Raw genomic sequence first — 18,793 nt, forward strand, 5'->3', positions numbered from 1 at the left:
GACAACAAAGAAGATGGAGCCAGACTCCTCTCAGCAGCGCCCCACAGAAGTACAAAAGGCAATGGACACAAACTGAAATACAGAACACTTCTTGCCAACAAAAGATTACTTTCTTTCAGTACCACAACAGCAGTCAAACACTGGAATAGGTCTATCAAGAGAGGCTGGAGTTTCCATCTGGGGGGATACTTGAGAACAGTGGTGCTGTGACCATGGTGCTGAGCAACCTGCCCCAGCTGACCCTGCTTGGAGGGCAGGTTACTGGACTGGAGGTCCCTTCTAACCTCAGCTATTCTGTGGACTCAGAACAGAAATGATGTGCACTTCATATAATCTCAGTCTCCTACACGTTTCTTTGTAACAATCCAACAATTTGGATTTCCATGAGAAATTAGGATCTTATTAAATCTGTTGCCAGTATTTTCCCTAATAGAGCTGTCAACAAAAACCAAACAGTAGCTCTGAGAAGGCACTGACATATCCTGTGTTTCTACAACTCTCCTGTTGATCAACTTTTTTCTAAAGCAGTAGCAGACCAGCTAACCCAAAACTACTTGCCAACAAACAGCCCAAAATATTTTCAAAAGTGATTGTTCCTGCTTTTGGATCTTCCATCTTCCACTTCTGGGGTCTTAGCCTATACAGTTTGCTATCAGTTCAATAATTATTCATTCTTCTAAAGATATGGGTGAATTATCCAGCTTCCTGTCATCACTTGTTTATTAGTTTCAGCAAAGAACTATGATAACAATGCTCGCATTCATTAATTTTCAAATTGTTAGCTTTCATCTGACATGCTCTCATCTGAGACCAGCTGAATTCCCCATCAATAGGATTAAAAAAAAATTCCACAGCAGTTTGGTGGAAGAATAGCTGACAACCTTCTTGTCCTTGAGAAGAGACTGGAGGGGGCAGGAGGGGAATAGTCAAGAATTATTTTGCACACCTAAAGAGCTTCTCTGGATTCAGCTGAAGAACTCTATTTACTTCCCTTGAGCTGAACTGCTGAAGAATGGCTGAAGTATTTCCACTCCAGCAGCAACCACAATTTAGCTATGGAACAGGGATTTCCCTCTGCAGTTTGAAGCACTCCTTCACATGAAAAGCGCTCTGTGGAACATGCTGTAAATGTAGAACTATTACACAACTATTATCTAGTGATGCTGGCATGAGGAAGCTAGAGGGAGGAAACAGGAAGGATATAAATACAAGTATGTAATCTTTTACTCACATAAGGGAAAATCACCAGTGTCCAGAGCTCCAAGAGAAATATATGAGCTACTGTGTTGGTGAACAAAATAAAAAAAAAAATATTTAAAGCGATACACGTTAGTTTTACAAATAATGGAAATAAAAATTCAGAGTCTCAGTCCCACAGAAACTTGTAGGCACCTGACTCCTAAAGATCAGAATGAGATTTCATATCAACTTACTTTAGTAGACTTTAGCCTTAGTGTTGATTTCTCTGTGCTGCTTTTTCACCTCCACTAAAATGTTTTGATATATGACTCACAGCTAAGAACATTTCAGAGGACACATTCAGAAGATTTGAGCAGACACTGTTCTGGCAGGTTTTTTTAAACAATGAAAAATGTTGTTAAAGATTACAGGAACAACCCAGAAGTTGAATGGCTGCTGGGAAGAGTCAATAAACATCACCTTTATTTGAAAATTAAGAGTTGCAGTGCAAGGGTGTTTTCACCCACTTACTATTTAGCCAACTTTACAAACAACATTCCATTCTGTTATGTATATTTTTGTTGAGATATTTTAGGGAAAAAGAATGCTTGGGGAAATACAAGAATTAGTCCAAAATATTCTCTACCTTTTAAATGGCTGGCACCTTGACAATCCATCTTAAGTCATAAGCACAAAAACAAAAAACTCGCTGATCCTCACTGCCAGTAATTTTTCAGGAATGCAGCAACCAAAGCTGAGGTAACAACTGGAATACACCTAAAACGAAGTCTTAAAACGATGCTCTTAACATCAAATGCCTTCACATTGTTCTGGCTACGGAAAGTGCTAGAGAGCTCTTTACAGCTATTTTAAAATTTAAGCCTGATGCTGTCAGGTTGAAAGTACTTCTGGTGACAGAGAGGAACCTTCCCATGTAAAATAGGAATCAACACTGTCCTGCTTCTCGGGACCCGAGCAGAAGGGAGCAGGACATACACAAGAACATGGCCAGAGAGCCTGCATAACCAACACTGCAAAGAGCACACAATGCACGGGAAGAACACGGCCGGAGAGCCTGCAGAACCAACACTGCAAAGAGCACACAATGCTCGGCATGTAAAGGCACAGCATGATCTCAGCACAACAAACTTGACTTCACATAAATATCTTCTATAGACGGTAAAATGCGGATATGCTGACACAAGAGATGTTTAAATAAGCATTTTGCAATAGCGATCCTTCGCCCAGGTCCCTTCCACAGTTGCTGCTATTTATGTGAGAGACCTCCTGTATATAAAACAGGAGACTTCAAACAAAGGTTCCCGTTGATTCCTGTGAGCATCATCCTTGCAGTTCAACAGTTCTCGGAGGCACTGAACGTTAAGGTCATCACCGAGTCCTTCACCTGCCTCACAACACCTGGTTAAAGCCCAACACCACCTATGCAGCCTTGGGAGACCTCCATCCTGCAGGCAGACCCAGTATCTTAAGGAGCAGCTTTTACCAAACTGCATTTTGCTTATTCGCCTCCACAGCCCTCCAGCACGTCTGTCCCTTTTTATATTTTAAGCTCATCTCCATCTTCGGGGGACCAAGCAGCCAGGGAACCATATTATACTGCCACCTCCACTCCCTCCCCTTTAACACATCTCCTAACAACGCCACGTAGATCCAGATAATCATCTGGGATGAGCACTTCAGGCAGCCCTCGGTGTTCCTGAGGGAGTACGTTCCACTCACACGCCCCAGCCCCTCTCCCCCAGCCCGGCTCCGTCCCAGCCCCTCCTCCCCTCACACCGCCCCGCGACCACAAGGACCTCGCTTCTGTCCCAGCTCCTTTCCAGCTCTTTTTGTGTCCCCAGCTTGGCCCGGGGGCCTCCCCCGTCCCCTCAGGGCACGGAGACACCAGGGAAGCGCCGCATATTCCAGGCACGTTCCTCTCCCTCGGCGAAGGGGGATGGGAAGAACAGCAACGGAGCGGCACCAGCCGAGATGTCAAGCGGAGGAAAAACGGGGACAGGCGGGAACGACGCGATAGGAATCGCTCCCCACGTCCATCCCACAGCCCCGGGGCTCCCGGGGCGGGGAGAACGGGGGGGAAAAGCCTCCCCCTCAGCGCTGATCGGGCGGGACGCTGAGGGCGTTAACGCGCTCCCCCCGCGCCGGGGACGGCCCGGCACCCACCTTGAGAGTGGGGTACTCCTGCACCTTCAGAGTCATTGAGAGCTGAGCGGCTGATTCCTGCACCGCCATCTTGGATCGGGCACCGGCCTCCCCCCCTCCCTCCTTTCCCTCCCGCCCTCCTTCCCAGCGCGTCCCGGCGGGAGCTACCTACGGCGCGCGCGGCATGCCGGGAAACGGCGCGCGCCCCGCCCCGGCCCTCATGGACACGGGCCGAACCAACACCGCGCACTCCCCCCCGCCACCCCGCGCCGCCGCGGCTTGGTTCGCTCCGCGGGGGCGGAGACGGAGGGAGAGCGACGGCGCGCCGGCCAATGAGCGGCTCCCTTCCTCACGTTCCCCTGCCGTGAGTGCTGGCACCGCCCCAGAGCTCGGGGAGCCGCGCCTGAATGGGCAGTGGTGTGGGAATGGGCGGGGCCACCTGCACGCGCGGACAAATCAAATGGGATTACGGCATCGGGATAGGCGGGATTTGGGGGTTATGGACACCCAGCCACTCAGTGGAGGCAGAGAGCGATTTCCTATGGCCGAATCAGAACGTGCTCTGGGGCTCAGTGGGCGGGGCCTAAAAGTAAATTTTGCTGGCGACTTCAAACGGCCGTTTTAACACCCCCGAGGTGTCCGGGAAGATGAGGGGCGGGGCGTGGGGCGGGGCGCGCTGTGATGGACAGCGCAGCCAGCCAATGCTGTAGCCTCTCACATTGACGGGCAGGCTGTTGAACCAATAGGAGGCGCGCCTGGCGCGGGCGGGCGGGGCGGCGGGCGGCGTGTGGCTGTGTGTACATCGGGAGGGGCGGGGCCGCCCCCCCTGAGTTCCGCGGGGCGGAGGGAGCGAGTGCGAGCCAGTGAGGCGGAGACGGCGGGAAGAGGTTTAAATAGCGGAGACGGCGGCAGCCCCCTGCCCTCGGCTCCCCGGGCCGGCGCCGAGTTTCCCCGGTGAGCGGAGGCGTGGGGCGGGCGCAGCTCCCGCCGCAGCCGGGCCGGTCCCGCCCGCCCCGCGGGGGACTGTGTGGGGAGGGGGGGGTGGCTCCGTTCGGCCGCCGGGGTCTCTGGGGGTCCGTTCATGGGTCCCGCCGCGCCGGGGCGCGGAGCTGCCGCCCGCGGTGCCGCCGGGCGCTACAGGTGCGGAGCTGGGGCTGCTCCGGCCGCTGCCGGGCGCGGGCTCCCGCCGGGATCCCCGGCCAGCCCTGGATCTCCATGGCTGCGCTCAGAGGCTTTGGTGACCCGCTGACCTCTGGCCGGTCCCTGTAAGGTGACAAGCACCGGTTTAAGCGAGCAGTAATTCCTCTGCCGGACGTACGTGAGTGTTTCCATTAAAAAACAAAAAAACAAAAAAAAAAAAGGGACGTGATCCTGCAGAGTTCCTACTTGTGTGTGCGAGGGAATAAAACCACTCTTGGAGCGTCAAACCTAATGTAAGAGCTGCTTTCTGGGTAGTGCGTAGAGGGCAGTGTGTGGATGTTCGGCTCTCGCCGTGACCCGGGGCTCTGGGACAGACCTGCATCATTCCAAGCTTGCAGCAGAAGGGAAATGTGCCCGTAGGACCTGTACGTGCAGGAAATACAAACTTCATTCTGCTGCTGAAGTCGGTGTCAAAAGTTTAGTTTCTTGATGCACTGGCAGCATATGTGCTTCAAGCAGTGTGCTGCTGGAGTTTGAGGCTTTCAAGAGACCCCAAAAGCTGAATCTGTCAATAACTGTGATGGTTTTTTGCTCTCTAAACATCATGGTTATGTTTTTACTGGTTTGCGGAATTCTGTGGGAAAATAAACACCAATACTTCCAGGAGGAGTGAACGTATTTAACTTTAATGGTTTGAAAGAGCAATATGTTTTTTAGAATATTTGATGGCATTATTTCCCGTGTGCTTAGACCTCATTGCACTGAAAGTATCTGTCCACCACAAAGGGATGGGGCTAAATAAAAAAGAATGTGGGAAGTCATGTTAGAGGTGTTAGAGTGTTAGATTCTCTTCAGCTCTCAACTCTGAACTATTTACTGATATTTACTCACAGCTGCCCTGGCATTCAGTCTTGTGCTGACCATAAGCAGCAAATGTATGTCTCAACATAATTTACCAAGCCCACACCAGGTGCAAAACCTTTGTTTGAGAAGTGTGTTAGTAAAAACCTTTGTGTTAGTTACACCTGGGATTAGCATTCGTGTCTAGACACGATCTTGGGACCAGATCCTGCAAGAGGATTTTTATAAGGGGGATTTTGACTCCATTAAGGTTCTGTGCAGGGAATGGTTCACTCTGAGCTGCCTGGGTGGAGGATCGAAAACTTTGCTCAATTGTTGCTGTATCTGCAAACGTAATTATGTGGCATTGTAAAATATTCCTGTTCTTCCTGTCTGTCTTAAATATCCTGTAAGCTAATATTTAGAAGGAAATTTGCTCTTCAGTATTCCCCATGATTAATGGTACTGAGCAGTTTGAACCTGGCATACCTTAACTCTGTGATGCTCATAGGGACTGAAGAAGGTGACTTGCCATGTAATTGTTCAAGTCATGTGTGTATTTGTCCAAGACATCTATTTGCAACAGGTTTTGTTTCTGTGTAATCTCCTAATGGTCCTTTCTGATAATACAGGAGCTAATTTAATATAACATGGATACAGGTTATGTGCTCAAACTGTATCTGTCTTTAAACTGGGGGGTTGTTGGCGAATCTTTGTCAGACATTAGTAGCCAGAGCTAAAGGGGTTGCTTAATGGAACAGATGGCCAAGCAACCATCATGTCAGAGAAAACAGCATGTATTCGTGTATTCTTAGTTTAACACAAGAGGGAGCATGTCTAATCTTTAACCTTTAAATATTGCAACTTCAGGGAGGAAGCTTGAAGTGTTGAGTGTCAACTAATTTACGTTCAAGGCTCCATGTGCAAATATTGATACAACCTATGCATATTCCTGGCATGTTTTCAGCTCTAGGCTGCAGCTGTTGATTTATAGTGTAAATGCTGGTGTGATAAATGTGGGGATGAGAAGTAAGCTAATGATCTTTGGAAGTTGTTAAAATCTGTAGTTTCCTGCTAAATTAAACAAAATATTTATGGCTATTGTTACTCCTGGGTATGGTTATTAATATACAAAGGTTGTACCTTTTTCTTTAATATTAGGTTAATATATGTCTTCTGCTTAACCTACCATACAAACTTATAAAGCCAAGTCTTAATTGAATTAAATTTAGTTTAATTGCCTATATACCTTTGCTTTTAGCATTCTTATAAATCCTACCACTTTATTCTTGAATAGGAAGTATGGAGTCGGATCTACTAAGAAGTTTAGTACTGTATCTTCTTTATTTTTGTCTTGTCCCTTGTGTCATAAAAGGAAGATGAGAAATCAGTTTCCATTTTGTATTTCTTGGTATTGTCCAGTTGAATCACAACGTGTTAATGTTTGTCCTCATTCAGTATCTTGTTAATGTGAATTAGCAATTAGTTTAACATAAGCACTGTGCACAGAATACTCCAAACCTTTAGGAGAACTTCACTCATTTGTTTCCAGTAGCCTTCTGCTTTGCTCCAGATTAATGATCAGAGAAAAACATCTGTCTGCCATTAAACACTGCATGAAAATTATGTGTCTTTCAAGAACATAAACACTCCGTGTGTTATTTGGTAGAGCAGAATCCTCAGCACTCTGCTTTCTGAAGAAAACTGGATTGAGATTTTACCACACTTGCTTCTCTTCCCTCTCTGTGGCCATTACAACCCCAGTGCCAGGTGGCAGAAGTGAGTGGGTGTGTCACCATCATGTCTTGTATTTGCAGAGCAGACTGGCCTAAGGCAGGAGTGTGAAGGTCTGTGTGGTTCACAGGCTGTCCCACTGTTCAGTAGAGTTTTCTTCCTCCGAGCAGGTGGGTGTGGTGGCATTGTCCATTATAATGTATTCTCCATGTTGTCTTGGCTATTCCATATCAGTCAAGACTTATGCTTTGGTTTTCTTGCCCAGCAGGCTTAGGCTGCTGTGCAGCCTTTACAATAAAGGTGTATTTTTACTTTAAAAGAAAGTAGTAATATGACTGTGTAGTTCAGAGTTTGGAGTTTTTTTCTTCATTTTGTTATTGTAACTTTAAACATAACTGAAAAGTGTCTTAAAGTATCTGGCTTGTGTAAGAAGGCTGGCGAAGTTTTAATTCTGTAGCTGAGAGAAAACTGCCAAGAGAAAAAACCCAAAGAAAAAGCCCCCACGACCAAAACTTCACCATTATCAACAGCAGCAGCGATTGCCCTGATGTGCCACAGTTTAGAGTGTAGTTGTAAAGTAGTAAATACAGATCAAATGCCTTGTTTCCTTATTTTAACATGATTATAAGGACCCTTCCCTTATCCGGGGAAAATGCAGATGCCCTCAGCAGTTTGGGTTCCAAGTTACCATAATGAATTGGGGTTGAGACCTCAGTGGAGGCTATGCTGGATTGGCTGTGGGAGCATTTTCATATATCTGGTACCAGTCTGCTATCTTTCAGGCAATGTGTGTAGAACTTTTTTAGAAATTGTCCCATGTTTATGAAAACTGGGTTTCGATGTTAAGGTATGTTTTATATTGCTTTTATTGAAAGAAAGGGGGCGGGGGGGCATTCACAATGTAGGTCAAATTCTTGTGAAACCTCACTTTAAAAAAAAGGACTTGTATTTGCATAAAAAAAGGCATGTGGAACTGCCTGACCAAGTGCACAGAGTCCTGTAACTTTCTGAATGGTCTAAATGGGTGATTTAAAATACCAAGGGAAGGGGGTTTACCTGCAATATTTTTGACCATAAGCATTTTTTCTTTTTCCTTTTTTTTCCTTTCCCCTTTCTGTGTCACAGCCCCCTGAAAATGGGGGGGTTTAGAAAGAAAGTGCTGACACAGCCTTGACTACAGAGCAGTGCCCTGCGTGCTGCTGCAATAATTGTCCAGGCAGTGTTTTCTGCTTCCCTGCCATTGTGCTTTACATTCCTTCAACCCATTCCATTTTTAACTTTCCGAAAGTTTGCTATTATTGCGAGCCCCCTGCGTGCGTGCAGCCGCCGGAGGAGCGAGGTTGGCAGAGTAGCATGGACTTGTTAATCTCAGCCTGATCTTGTCAGCAACAGCAGAACGGAGAGAGGGAAGAGAGGGAACTCCGGCTGGGGCAGCGCTCCAAAGGTTGGTGTGGTGTTTTTGTGTGCCGAAATCGCGGCTGCGGGGCTCGGGGTGCGGAGCGGGGGCTCGGCGGGGCCGGGGCGTTCGGCCGCGGTGTTTGCGCGGGGGGCTCCGAGCTGTGTGTGTGTGTGTGTCTGCCGAAGGAGAAGAAACCCTGTTGGTTCTCCATGCAAATGACCGCTTTGCTTGTAACAAAAGCCTTGATGTTGGGCTTGGAAAAATGATCTGACAGTGTAACAACCTCAGGCCACTTTCGCCATGTTTTTGTTTATTCATGTTTCATTCCGTTTTCCGTAGCTATCTCGCAGATGTTTCCAATTTCAGTGTTTGTTGTTGGTTTTGTTGGTTTTTTTTTTTCCTCATCTCTCTCTCTTTTTATTTTTTAATTTTTTTTTTTTTTTACACCGTCGAGCCTTTTTGGAGTTAGCAAGGAAACGTGTGAAAGAATGTTAACAAAACAGAGAGGTGTTGCAGATGTTTATAGTTGAGTTCTTGCGTTGCGCCTGGCGATTCTGGCAGAGGCATTCAGTGCCTGGGAAGGAACGTAAGAAGCATCTGTTTTACCTACCGAGCTTGTGGTTTCGAAATGTGCCCATTGTAACTTGAATATTTACATAAACAGATGAAGCGAGCACGTTCCCGGTGCAGTGTGGCAGGTCGAGATTCCCATTTGTTTGCCACTGTTTTTGAAAGGGGGAGAGAAGTGGGGGAGGAATCCAAAAGAACAAGGAAAGGAATATCTGTGACACAACATGTATGCTCCTAGAAAAACTCCTGCCATCTCGGAGTGCCTTTAAATATTTGAACAGCTTCTCTTAAGTCAAATAATATTGGTTACCATGAGAAACAAAAAAGTCTAACAGAATAGTTGAGCAGGCTAATGAAAATCTGAATGTAACGTTGTTTCAGAATCATTCATAGAACTGGATTAGACAGAAAACCTTGTCAGTAGCGGTCATAGTAACACATTTCAACCTTTTTGCTTCTGAGATCCTGGCACACAGCAGTGCACGGTGCAGAAACAGCAGCGGTGGATGCTGTGTTATCTTACAGTCGCATAAATGGAAACGTAATTGTCTACTAAGGATATTAAAATCAGTCTGCTTGTAGAATTTTATGCTTGATGAATGTATCGAGGCATACAGAAATAAAATCTGAAATCTTAAAGGACAATGATTCAATGTCCAGAACCAGTGGTTAAATCAGATGTGGTAACTATGGTGAGAGGTAAAGTTACTTAGCTTCTCACAGACCATGCATATGTGGATTTCTTTTCGTATAATGGAGATTAAGGAGAAAAGGATTAGAAAATCTAAAGAGAAATTTTGAGTAGGAGACCTGTAGCCTTGCTCTGGGAATTAACACTGTGGAGGCTTTTAAAAGAGAGGCAGGGTGGAAGTAAACACTCTCTGGTAATATATATTGATGATAATTCTAGAAAGGAGTCTTTCTGGTTGGGAATATCAACAGCAGCTCATGCATACAGGAACAAAATCAATCCTCTCCATATTAAAATAATCCTCCTACTCCAACAAAACAAAAGAAGAACCCAGCATAGATTTTCACATTACCAAATGACAGCATAAAATCAGGTAAAGTCTGCTATTCTGAATGAATTAATTTTAGGGTTTTGCAGAATGAAGCAATATTGATTTACTTGGATTGCTTTGCATTCCTATTTTTAAGCATGGGTATGATATGTGTTTAGGATTTTTTTAAACTTCAAAAATGGTGGTCATAGGAAGTAGGAAATAAAATCAGAGCTAAGTGTTCTAGCTGGTAAATATTGGGGGAGTTTGGACTGCAGCCAGAGAGACTTGGACCATGTTTCTGATTTTCCTTGAGTTGAGAGGCTTCAGTGTTATCCTGAGCTTCTCAGGGAAGAACTTCAGATTATGCTGATCAGCTCCAAGGGCTATGGGAAAGGATTGCCATGCTTGCACATAAAACTGGTGTTCTGAGAGAGCCACCAGAGATGCTAATTAGTGATTAGTGATTTGAAAGCTTAGGAAACAGAAAGGGGAGAGGTCAGGTTCAATTTCCAGCATAGAGAGACCATTTCCTTGTAATAGTGAAAAGTACATTTGCTATGAGAGTGCAGAAACATCTGGAGGACATGAGGGGTGTTCAGCTTTCTAGTAATAGATGCTAAAGTGTGTTGGGGTTTTGGCAATGCATTTTACACATCTTTAATAGAATACTGTAAAGTTTTGGGTTTCCCCTCCTCCCTTCCCTCACTGAGGCTGTAAAACACTTGTTTTATGAGAAGTTTGCAGGGGAAATGGTAGTTGAGCATAGCCTAGACACATGGTGTTATGAGTTTTAAGGTGTTTGTGGATTTGGTAGGAAACACTTTGAGCTTTTTGTGGGTCACAATCCCACAGTTTCCTTTATCAGCTGCTCTAAGAGGGTGTGATCAGGTACCTGTTCAGAGACTGGGCTCATGGCACTGTGCAATACTCTGGGTTAAACCCATGGATGGAATGTAGGCTGCTGGACTTGGGGCCAAATCATAAAAAATAGACCCAACAACAGTGAAATTCACCTTTGTTACAAATTGTTTTCACAATGGGAATTATCAACATATTTTATTGATTTCTTTATTATTTTTAAATTGTTATTTCTTCAAAGGTATTAAAAGTTCACTGATTGTATTCTGCACTAATAAGGAAGAAGAGGAAGAAAAGTAATTGAATTGCTGCTATCAGTGGACAATATTTAGCTTTTTTTCTTCATGTTGGACTTGACATTTATGCAATGGTACATTGTTATTGCATTAATAATGGATTATTATTTCAGAGGAAAATTTTAATTTATATAGAGATTGCTATTTTAGATTGAAGCAGAAAGCTTCCATATCTAGAGCAAAACTCAGATGTAGCTATTGATGTGTAACAATTAATTTCCTTTTCAGTGTGCTTTGAAATTGTTTTATCATCCTCTTATTAGGATGTATTGTATTTAAGAGCAGTCTACCTGATATTTCAGGCACTGGATGCTGTGTAACCTAACAGATAGGAATAGTGGAATTGGAAGAAACAGTGTTTTTCTTTCTTTGCTATTGGTTTAGGGCAGGTCAATTCACCTTTCTGTTTTCCATCTACAAAACAGGTGTAATGGTAATTCCTTCAATATCTACTGATGAAATTTTGAGATAGGCAGAATTTATCTTACAGCAGCACACATGGTTGATGCTGGCATACTTGCATCAAAAGTCCTAAAACATTAAAAAGAATTTAAATACTGATGATTAGATAATAAAATGTTTACAGAAAAAAATTCAGAGTTAGTGCTGATGAAGCTTTTTCAGACACTTATGACCAATGTGGGGGTTTTGTAGCTGATTATCAGCTGGCTGGTTAGTACCTTGAGAGTGAATATTGACAGATTATAACTGCCTGGTTTAGATCTTGAACAAAAGATGGGCCTTTATAGAATTGTTCAGATGTTGTGTTGGGATCCAGCCAAAAGTGTAGTTTTAGCAGCATCTTAGGATGCTGGAAAAAATCCCCAACCAACCTCCATTTCCCCAGTGAGTCTATTCACATTAATATTGGAGAACCTCTGGTCTTCCCAAATAAATCTGTAGATTGCAAGACTGAGAAGTCCCATGCAAATGGCTGTTTGTGCTCAGCCTCAAAGAGCTGAGTAATTCTGAGAAATCACTGTGTCTGCTGGAGGGAATAAGGGTTTTCAGCACTCTAAACATTGCAGTATTTACCTTGTTCCTTTTGAGAACTGCCATGGAAATTCTCCATTGGGATGTGAAGTCTGAAGTGCTCTCAGGTATTTGAGAGATGATTCTTGCTCCATTTGCACTTGGATGAAGTTGTGTAAATTGGTTTCAGGTGCAGTATAGAGTACATGTGGGTAGTTTCATGCTGAAAATTGTGAGCCAATATAGAAAGAATTCAAGTAGACTGTCAGCCTGTACAAGTTATTCATCACAGGTCACAGTAAGGCTTATCATTTGTGACTTGCCAAGTCTGATCAGTTTAATCAGAAGAACATTTACATATAAAACTTGATGACAAAATTTAGGAAATCATAGTTTGAAGTACAAATTGCACCTTAAGTTTTCACAGTTTCCTTCATGTGTGACCCTGCTTCAGTTATCTACTTATATCTTTATCTTTGTAGACAGCAGAGTCAGTGTTTTGTTAGTGAAAATGATCACTTGCTGTGGTTTGGGGAGGTTTTTTGATATAATTAGAATAGTCCCTAACGCTTTTAAAAATATACTTTTAATTTTCTGTGTTAAAGACAAGGTTTTATTCTAAAAGAGAACTCTAATGTTAAAAATCAATTTTCCCAACAGTATTCCATTTGAAAGGAATCTTTTGCTTCATCTGGAGGACAAGATAATATGGCTTAATTTGTAAAATTTGTTCATACAGTGGTATTTTCTGAGTATAGAGTGCCTGGAATATGTCTTAGCACATAAAAAATAGAATAAAGAAAAGCTTTTGTATCCAAACAGCTTCTGTTTATATTTCTCAGTAAGAAGTGTGTGCGTGGAGAAGGATTCTTGCAGATTTGAGAAACTGAGTGTATGATTTGTCTTGTAAATTATGTCATTCATTATCTTGGTAAATCTCAGAGCAGCAACTACATGACAGTTTTCCTTTAGAACAGTAAAGATCAGGTGGTGTTTCTGTGGAAATCATTCTAATTTATGTTGTATTCTTGAAATATTTCTCTACCTTTCTCAGGTGTCTGTGTTTGGGTTTTGTAGAGGAAAGTTAACCTGGGAAAATGTTGTGATCTGGTAATTCCTGTGTGAACTAGAATATATTCCCAGGGTTTTGCAAGGAGATAATGATGGTTTGAGAGCTTTTGCATGCCTTTTTGTTTTTTGTAGATCTTTCATAAATTCCCTGCTTTGCTTACTGATATGCCTCCAGAAAGAGTATGGTGTGACATTTTCTCATATCTTCTTTTGAACTGTAAAATGTGTGTGTATCTTTTCTGGTACTTTGTTTATGCTGAGCTGTGACAGACAAGTAGAGATAAAAAATGCTACACTTAAAAATACTTAGAATAATATATTCTTTAAATGACAACTTCTAAGATCTTCTGTTCTTTCATCCTTCATCTCTGCAGTGAGGGAGTGGTATCAGGGAATGATAGTCATTCTGACTTCTTCTGGCAGATCACATAAGTGATGTGAATTTGATCTAATGCAGTTAGTATATCATTCCTCAGGCCCTCTAGTACAAATAGAAACAAAAAAAAGTCCAGGATATCATTCAAGGTGAGTTGAGAGGTGACCAGTGGAGTTCAGACTGTGAGAAGCAGGAAAAGAGATGTTGCATTTACATTGTTGTGCACAGGTTGATGTGTTTCCTCAAATGTTGGCACAGAAATGAAAGAAAAGATCCTGTTTACTTTTAAGGTCAAAGTATGTGGGAAGGATTCTCTAGAGAAACAATTGCCATTTCCCATTTTACTCTATGACTGTGGGACAGGAAATGGATTTTGCAGATTTTTACCTCCTGGCAAGTCAGGTTGAAGAAGGTAAAGATTTCTGTTGGATCTTAAAATTTAAGCAGATAAAATAGTTTAATCTGTTTGGGATAGAGTGTATTACTTTTAGCCCTTTGTTGTTAGACTGGTTAAGATGTCAAAAACAAGGTGTGTTCATCCCTGTTGGAGCCATTAAAAATGTAACTTTTCTGATCCTTATAAGACTGTATCAAAATCAACACACTTGCATCCTGGCTATGTGTCAAAGTTTCTGCACCTTACTGCTGCTTAATTTGAATGAGACTTAATTAAATCTACGTCACATTGCTTTTAATTTGAGCATCTCTGCCCACCTAATTAAGGGAGAACCTAACCCTGTGGAAATGCTAAAAGCTTGTGCAGAAAGGATTGCCTGCTCCTGCTGTGTCTGTGGCAGCAGTATAAACCTAGAGAGGACCAGAAGTTATCAGTGGAGTGCACAAGTTGAAGGAATAGATAGTTTCAAGTTACAAATTAGCATTTCACACCAAAGCTAGTAGATGCATTGATAAGTATGGCAGATATTTCCAGCAGTCTTTAATGTCATTTTTTAGTTTTGTATGCTCACATTTGATTTTGTTCTGTATTTGACTGCATCTTCACCTCTGGTCTGTGTTGTTTCTTTCAGTGTTTGTAGTTGATTGATAGTATTTTGTCTTGCAGTAATGTGTTCTAAATGCATATACATAACTTTCTTTTTCTGATTTAGAGCCCATTGGCAGTTTCTCTGCCTGCTACTAACAAGTTTCTTGGAAATGCCAGTAAGATTTTCTGTTCCTTTGGATATGTTTCTAGCTGGAGCAATTTCAGAATTGGGTAAGGAAAGGCACAAGATTCTGGTCTTGAGTTGGTTTGTAAATTGTGGTTGCTCAGATCCCTCTTGGGAGAGAGGTTCAGTCTATTAACAAGCCTGGAGACGTAAGAGGGTGTTTTCTGTAGAGGTCTGCAGGATAAAATGCTGAACTGACCCTTCTCCTAACCTATGGGCAGCATGTTCTAGTGAGAATTATGAGTATAGTCTGGGAAGTTCCTCAGTGTGTTTATGATTGCTTCTGCCTCAATAAACAACTCCTTGCCAGCTCTTTTCTGTCCCAGCGCTTTGATTTTGTGGGCAATTTCCGTCTGCATAATATTGATGAGTCAGAGTATTGTCAGCTGGAGTACCTCAAATTATATGAAAGGACATAGAGTACAAAATATTTTCTAGTGTTTTGAGAAAAGATGATGACATTCTGACAATTGGAAGGTAAGGCTGAAATGTGCAGGGCACCATGCTATGCATTTCTGATGTGTATTTTGGGAGCCACTTCTCTGGTTGACATCCATTTCCATAATGCTATTTACAGGGAATTGACAATGTCATAATTGGAAATAAATGTTGGATAAGAAGTGGGTCTGTACCTGGAACAGTAACTTTTTTAATACCTAGTGACAGTTTTCCAACTCTTTATTGAAGTTTGTACCTCTCCTTTGTGATACATTTAATAGGTTTGTGTATTAAAAAGTGAGGGCTTTTGTGTAGAGTCTCAGCTGTTACTCTCAGATTGGGATGACTTTCTATCCTGAAAGGTGTTGTCTTAATTAATCACTTGGCTTTAAATTGTGATTGCTAAAACATGTTGCCATTTACCATCCAATATTGCACTCAGATGATCTTTGTGGGTCTCTTCTAGCTTGGGATATTGAATGATTCTATGATCTTTCTTATCACTAAGATTCATATTGGGCTTTTTTTAGAGGTAATTTCTAGAGTGAGCTCACTGTGGTTTCAGTCTTCTTTCCTAAATTTGTAATTGGTATAAAATTGGTCATAGGTTGCAGTGACCAAGCTGGTATAGTTTAGAAGGAAATTATTGCATGTGTGTGTTGTAGTCCAGGAAACCAGAGTATACCTGAAGCTGCTCTGAGGGCTTTTTGTAAGCCCCTGGTTATTTATTGTAACCTATAGAAAGTCTTTTATGTTAGTAGGCTGTTACCCAGTGCTAATTAAAAATGACAGTCACTATTGTTGCAAATAGTAACCATTGACTATGCAGTAAAAACATCTGAAGAAACCTATTAACTGCAAAATGGCTAAAAATATGAAGTGCAGATACTAATTTGCCTCATCATCCTGAGCACCTTGCTTGCAGTAAGGAAACTATCCAGTGTTTTTCTCTTAAACTAGCTTTTTTTGTTATTGTCAGTCTTTGCATGTGCTTTAGAGCCTTGAAATAAAAAGTGTGATGTAAACACTAGGTATTAAAAGGATCAGATCATTTAAATGTGAATTTTAAGAGGTATTTGTAGAGTTCCAGATTTGACTTGCTGCACTTTGATAGCAAAAATGTTACATATTTCATCAACTTGGGAGGCTGCAGTAAATTTTTCATTTAGAAATGATGTTATGCCCAGCTACTTGTTAAAATAATCCTGTGTATTGGTTTCAGTGCCATGAAAGTTTTACACAGTTTGCAGTGCAGTTCAGTATTTTTTCAAATTGGTGTTCACATAGATGTCAAGACTGGCAGTAAAAATGGGTCTCATAAAAAGTAAGATAAGGCAGCAGATTGTAATTCATCATTATATTTTTTTTAGTTGTTCAGCATTGATACATACCTCTGGATGGGACAGTTAACTCGAGATTAAATTAAAACTAAATTCAGTTCAAATTTTAAATGAATAAAATACTGGCACATTAGCTACCACTATGCAGTAAAAAAGAAATTGTCTTTTATTATGTGTGTGCTGATTCTCTAAGGAGGAATATTGTTCTTTCATAAAACCATTATGAGTAATGGAATTGGTGTCTATACAAAATGTGTCTATATGGGCTTTTAACAAAACAGTGATGTATCAAAGAAGGTGGTTTCCAGCAGTATTTTCTTGTCAAATGCAGTGCATCTCTTAAGCTTTATGGGTGCAGCTTGTCAGCAGAACAAACAAACACTCTGTTTAGTTATGCTACTAAAATAAATAACATGACATTCAACCAAAAGTATTTTGCATTGTCCAAGACAAACATCCTCAGCAATTGGCAGTCGCATGTCCCAAAGCACACTCTGTGAGGAGGTTTCCCTCTTCAACACTGACTCTGAAGTAATTGGGAAGGTTATGCTGAACAAACACCAGGGGAATTCCTGCTGCAGTTCTTGTGTGGGAAAAGAATTTGTCATGTTTCCAATTGCAAAACCCAGATCCAACAAGAATCTGAAATTTGAATTGACAAGCCAAAAGCTTCCATTGTTTGACTTTTCAGAGATCCTGGTACAATCAAAAAAAAAAAGGGTCTGGAAAGTTTTTTGTTTTCAGAAAAGTGTGGTAGAACTCTGTGACAGATTACTCTACCCAGCCTGGTTATAGTGCCTTCTTAAACCAAGTTAAAGACCAGTTTTCCATTGGACACTATGTCAGTACTGGGGGGGAAAAAAGTGTATCCTGAGGAGTCTGTCAGAGCATGAAACAGGATGGATTCACTGAAGCAGTAGTTAAAGAACTGTGAGAGTGAACAGAAAGTTCTCTGCAAACCTGACCTGTGATGCTGATGAATGGTGGTGACACTTGAACAAACAGTAAAATGGCAGTGATGTGCTGAGCTGGTTGTGGTGAAAGGCTTGTGTGGGCTCTGAGGGACTAAGAGGTTGCAGGTAAGGTGGTAATAGATGGTGGTCTCAAAAATATCCACCATTCTTTTTGTCATACTGATAAGAAAGAAGCCTCAGACTCATCAGTGTCTCTGTATCCTGCTCAAAGTGGAAGCTGCAATGGATTTTTCTTCTCCTGAGCAGCAGTAAGTTCTGTATTCACCTGATGATCTATATATGACCTTTTCTCTTTTCTAGAGAAAATACCTGGGATCTTTTCACCAACTGCACTTAGTGCTCAAACTGTAAAATTTACAGTCTTCATCTTCTCCTTTCTGTGTGGTGTGGGGATGGATTGCCATCTATTCAAGCAGAGCAGAAAATTCACTGAGCCTGGAAATAAAATCATGCATTCAAATGGCAAGAGGTGATGCAGCCCACATCCTCTCCTCAGTGAGAAGCCTTCCCTATTCATTTTTTGCATTGCTTTGCCCTTATTAGTGATGGTGCTTTGATACCTTGTAAATCCCTTACCTGGGGAGGATATGATAGAGTCACTTAGATTACAGTGCAAGAGGGAGTGTGAAATTGCCACCTTATTTTTGTGGCTGCTGTTTGTCAAAGTAGGCATGATTCCATTTTACTGTTCTTTTTGACTGGGGTTTTGCTATTGCAAGATTTGAAATAAACTACTAATCATTTGTATTTGCTTATTTTTGCTTTCCAGACTCGAAGTATTGTATATCACAGGGTTTTTCTGTGTTTTTCTAAGCACAGAAAGAATTCCTGATGTAGGCTGTTTGCAGATGCATGTATTACAAGATCAATAATGTCATAAACCATTTTAGACACAGTCATGTAATATGAGATGTTATAACAAATGTGTCACAATTAGGTGTTGAAAAAATTGGAGTTGACCCAAACTTTTTTGTTTTGTATTCTTCATTTGGGACTGGAGAGGATGAGTGGTGATGTGATAGAAGGAAGACTGAACACAAGTAGCTTTGTTAACTCTATCATATACTTCATATGTGAAAGCACAAAAACCAAAAGAGGAGTGCTCTCAGTGTTCAGTTCTCTCTGTTTCAAAGTGTGGCACCTTCATTGTGGGCTTGTGCATCCTTGAGAATCAGGTTAAGAATTGTGCTGTGATATTTGCATTATTAAGCAATTTTGTGCTTTAAGTGTTTGAGCTCAGGAGAAAGAGAATTTGTTCCCTCCTCTACCT

General features: G+C 42.0%; 2 protein-coding genes across 9 annotated transcripts in view; one reads left to right on the forward strand and one right to left on the reverse strand.

The window, feature by feature from the left end:
* Positions 1 to 3,570, reverse strand: part of MAEA (macrophage erythroblast attacher, E3 ubiquitin ligase) — a 48,949-nt gene extending 45,379 nt beyond the window's left edge. The window contains exon 1 of one of the 6 annotated variants that reach the window (XM_033060342.1): positions 3,511 to 3,570. Coding sequence is in view for 2 of the 6 variants with exons in the window: in XM_033060346.2 (XP_032916237.1) it covers positions 3,364 to 3,432 (69 nt within the window). In the remaining 4 variants the exon portion in view is untranslated. The other 5 variants (XM_033060345.2, XM_033060346.2, XM_033060339.2 and 2 more) reach the window with 5 other exon arrangements.
* Positions 3,571 to 4,242: 672 nt separating this feature from the next.
* The window catches only part of CTBP1 (C-terminal binding protein 1), a 233,319-nt gene continuing 218,768 nt past the window's right edge, over positions 4,243 to 18,793 (forward strand). Inside the window, exon 1 of one of the 3 annotated variants that reach the window (XM_033059940.1) lies at positions 4,243 to 4,296. The gene's annotated coding sequence lies outside the window, so the exon portion shown is untranslated. Of the gene's footprint in view, positions 4,297 to 8,274; positions 8,501 to 18,793 lie in introns of those variants that run through there. The other 2 variants (XM_033059941.2, XM_033059939.2) reach the window with 2 other exon arrangements.

The sequence above is a fragment of the Catharus ustulatus genome, chromosome 5 (genome assembly GCF_009819885.2).
Source record: "Catharus ustulatus isolate bCatUst1 chromosome 5, bCatUst1.pri.v2, whole genome shotgun sequence".
Taxonomy (NCBI): Eukaryota; Metazoa; Chordata; class Aves; order Passeriformes; family Turdidae; genus Catharus; species Catharus ustulatus.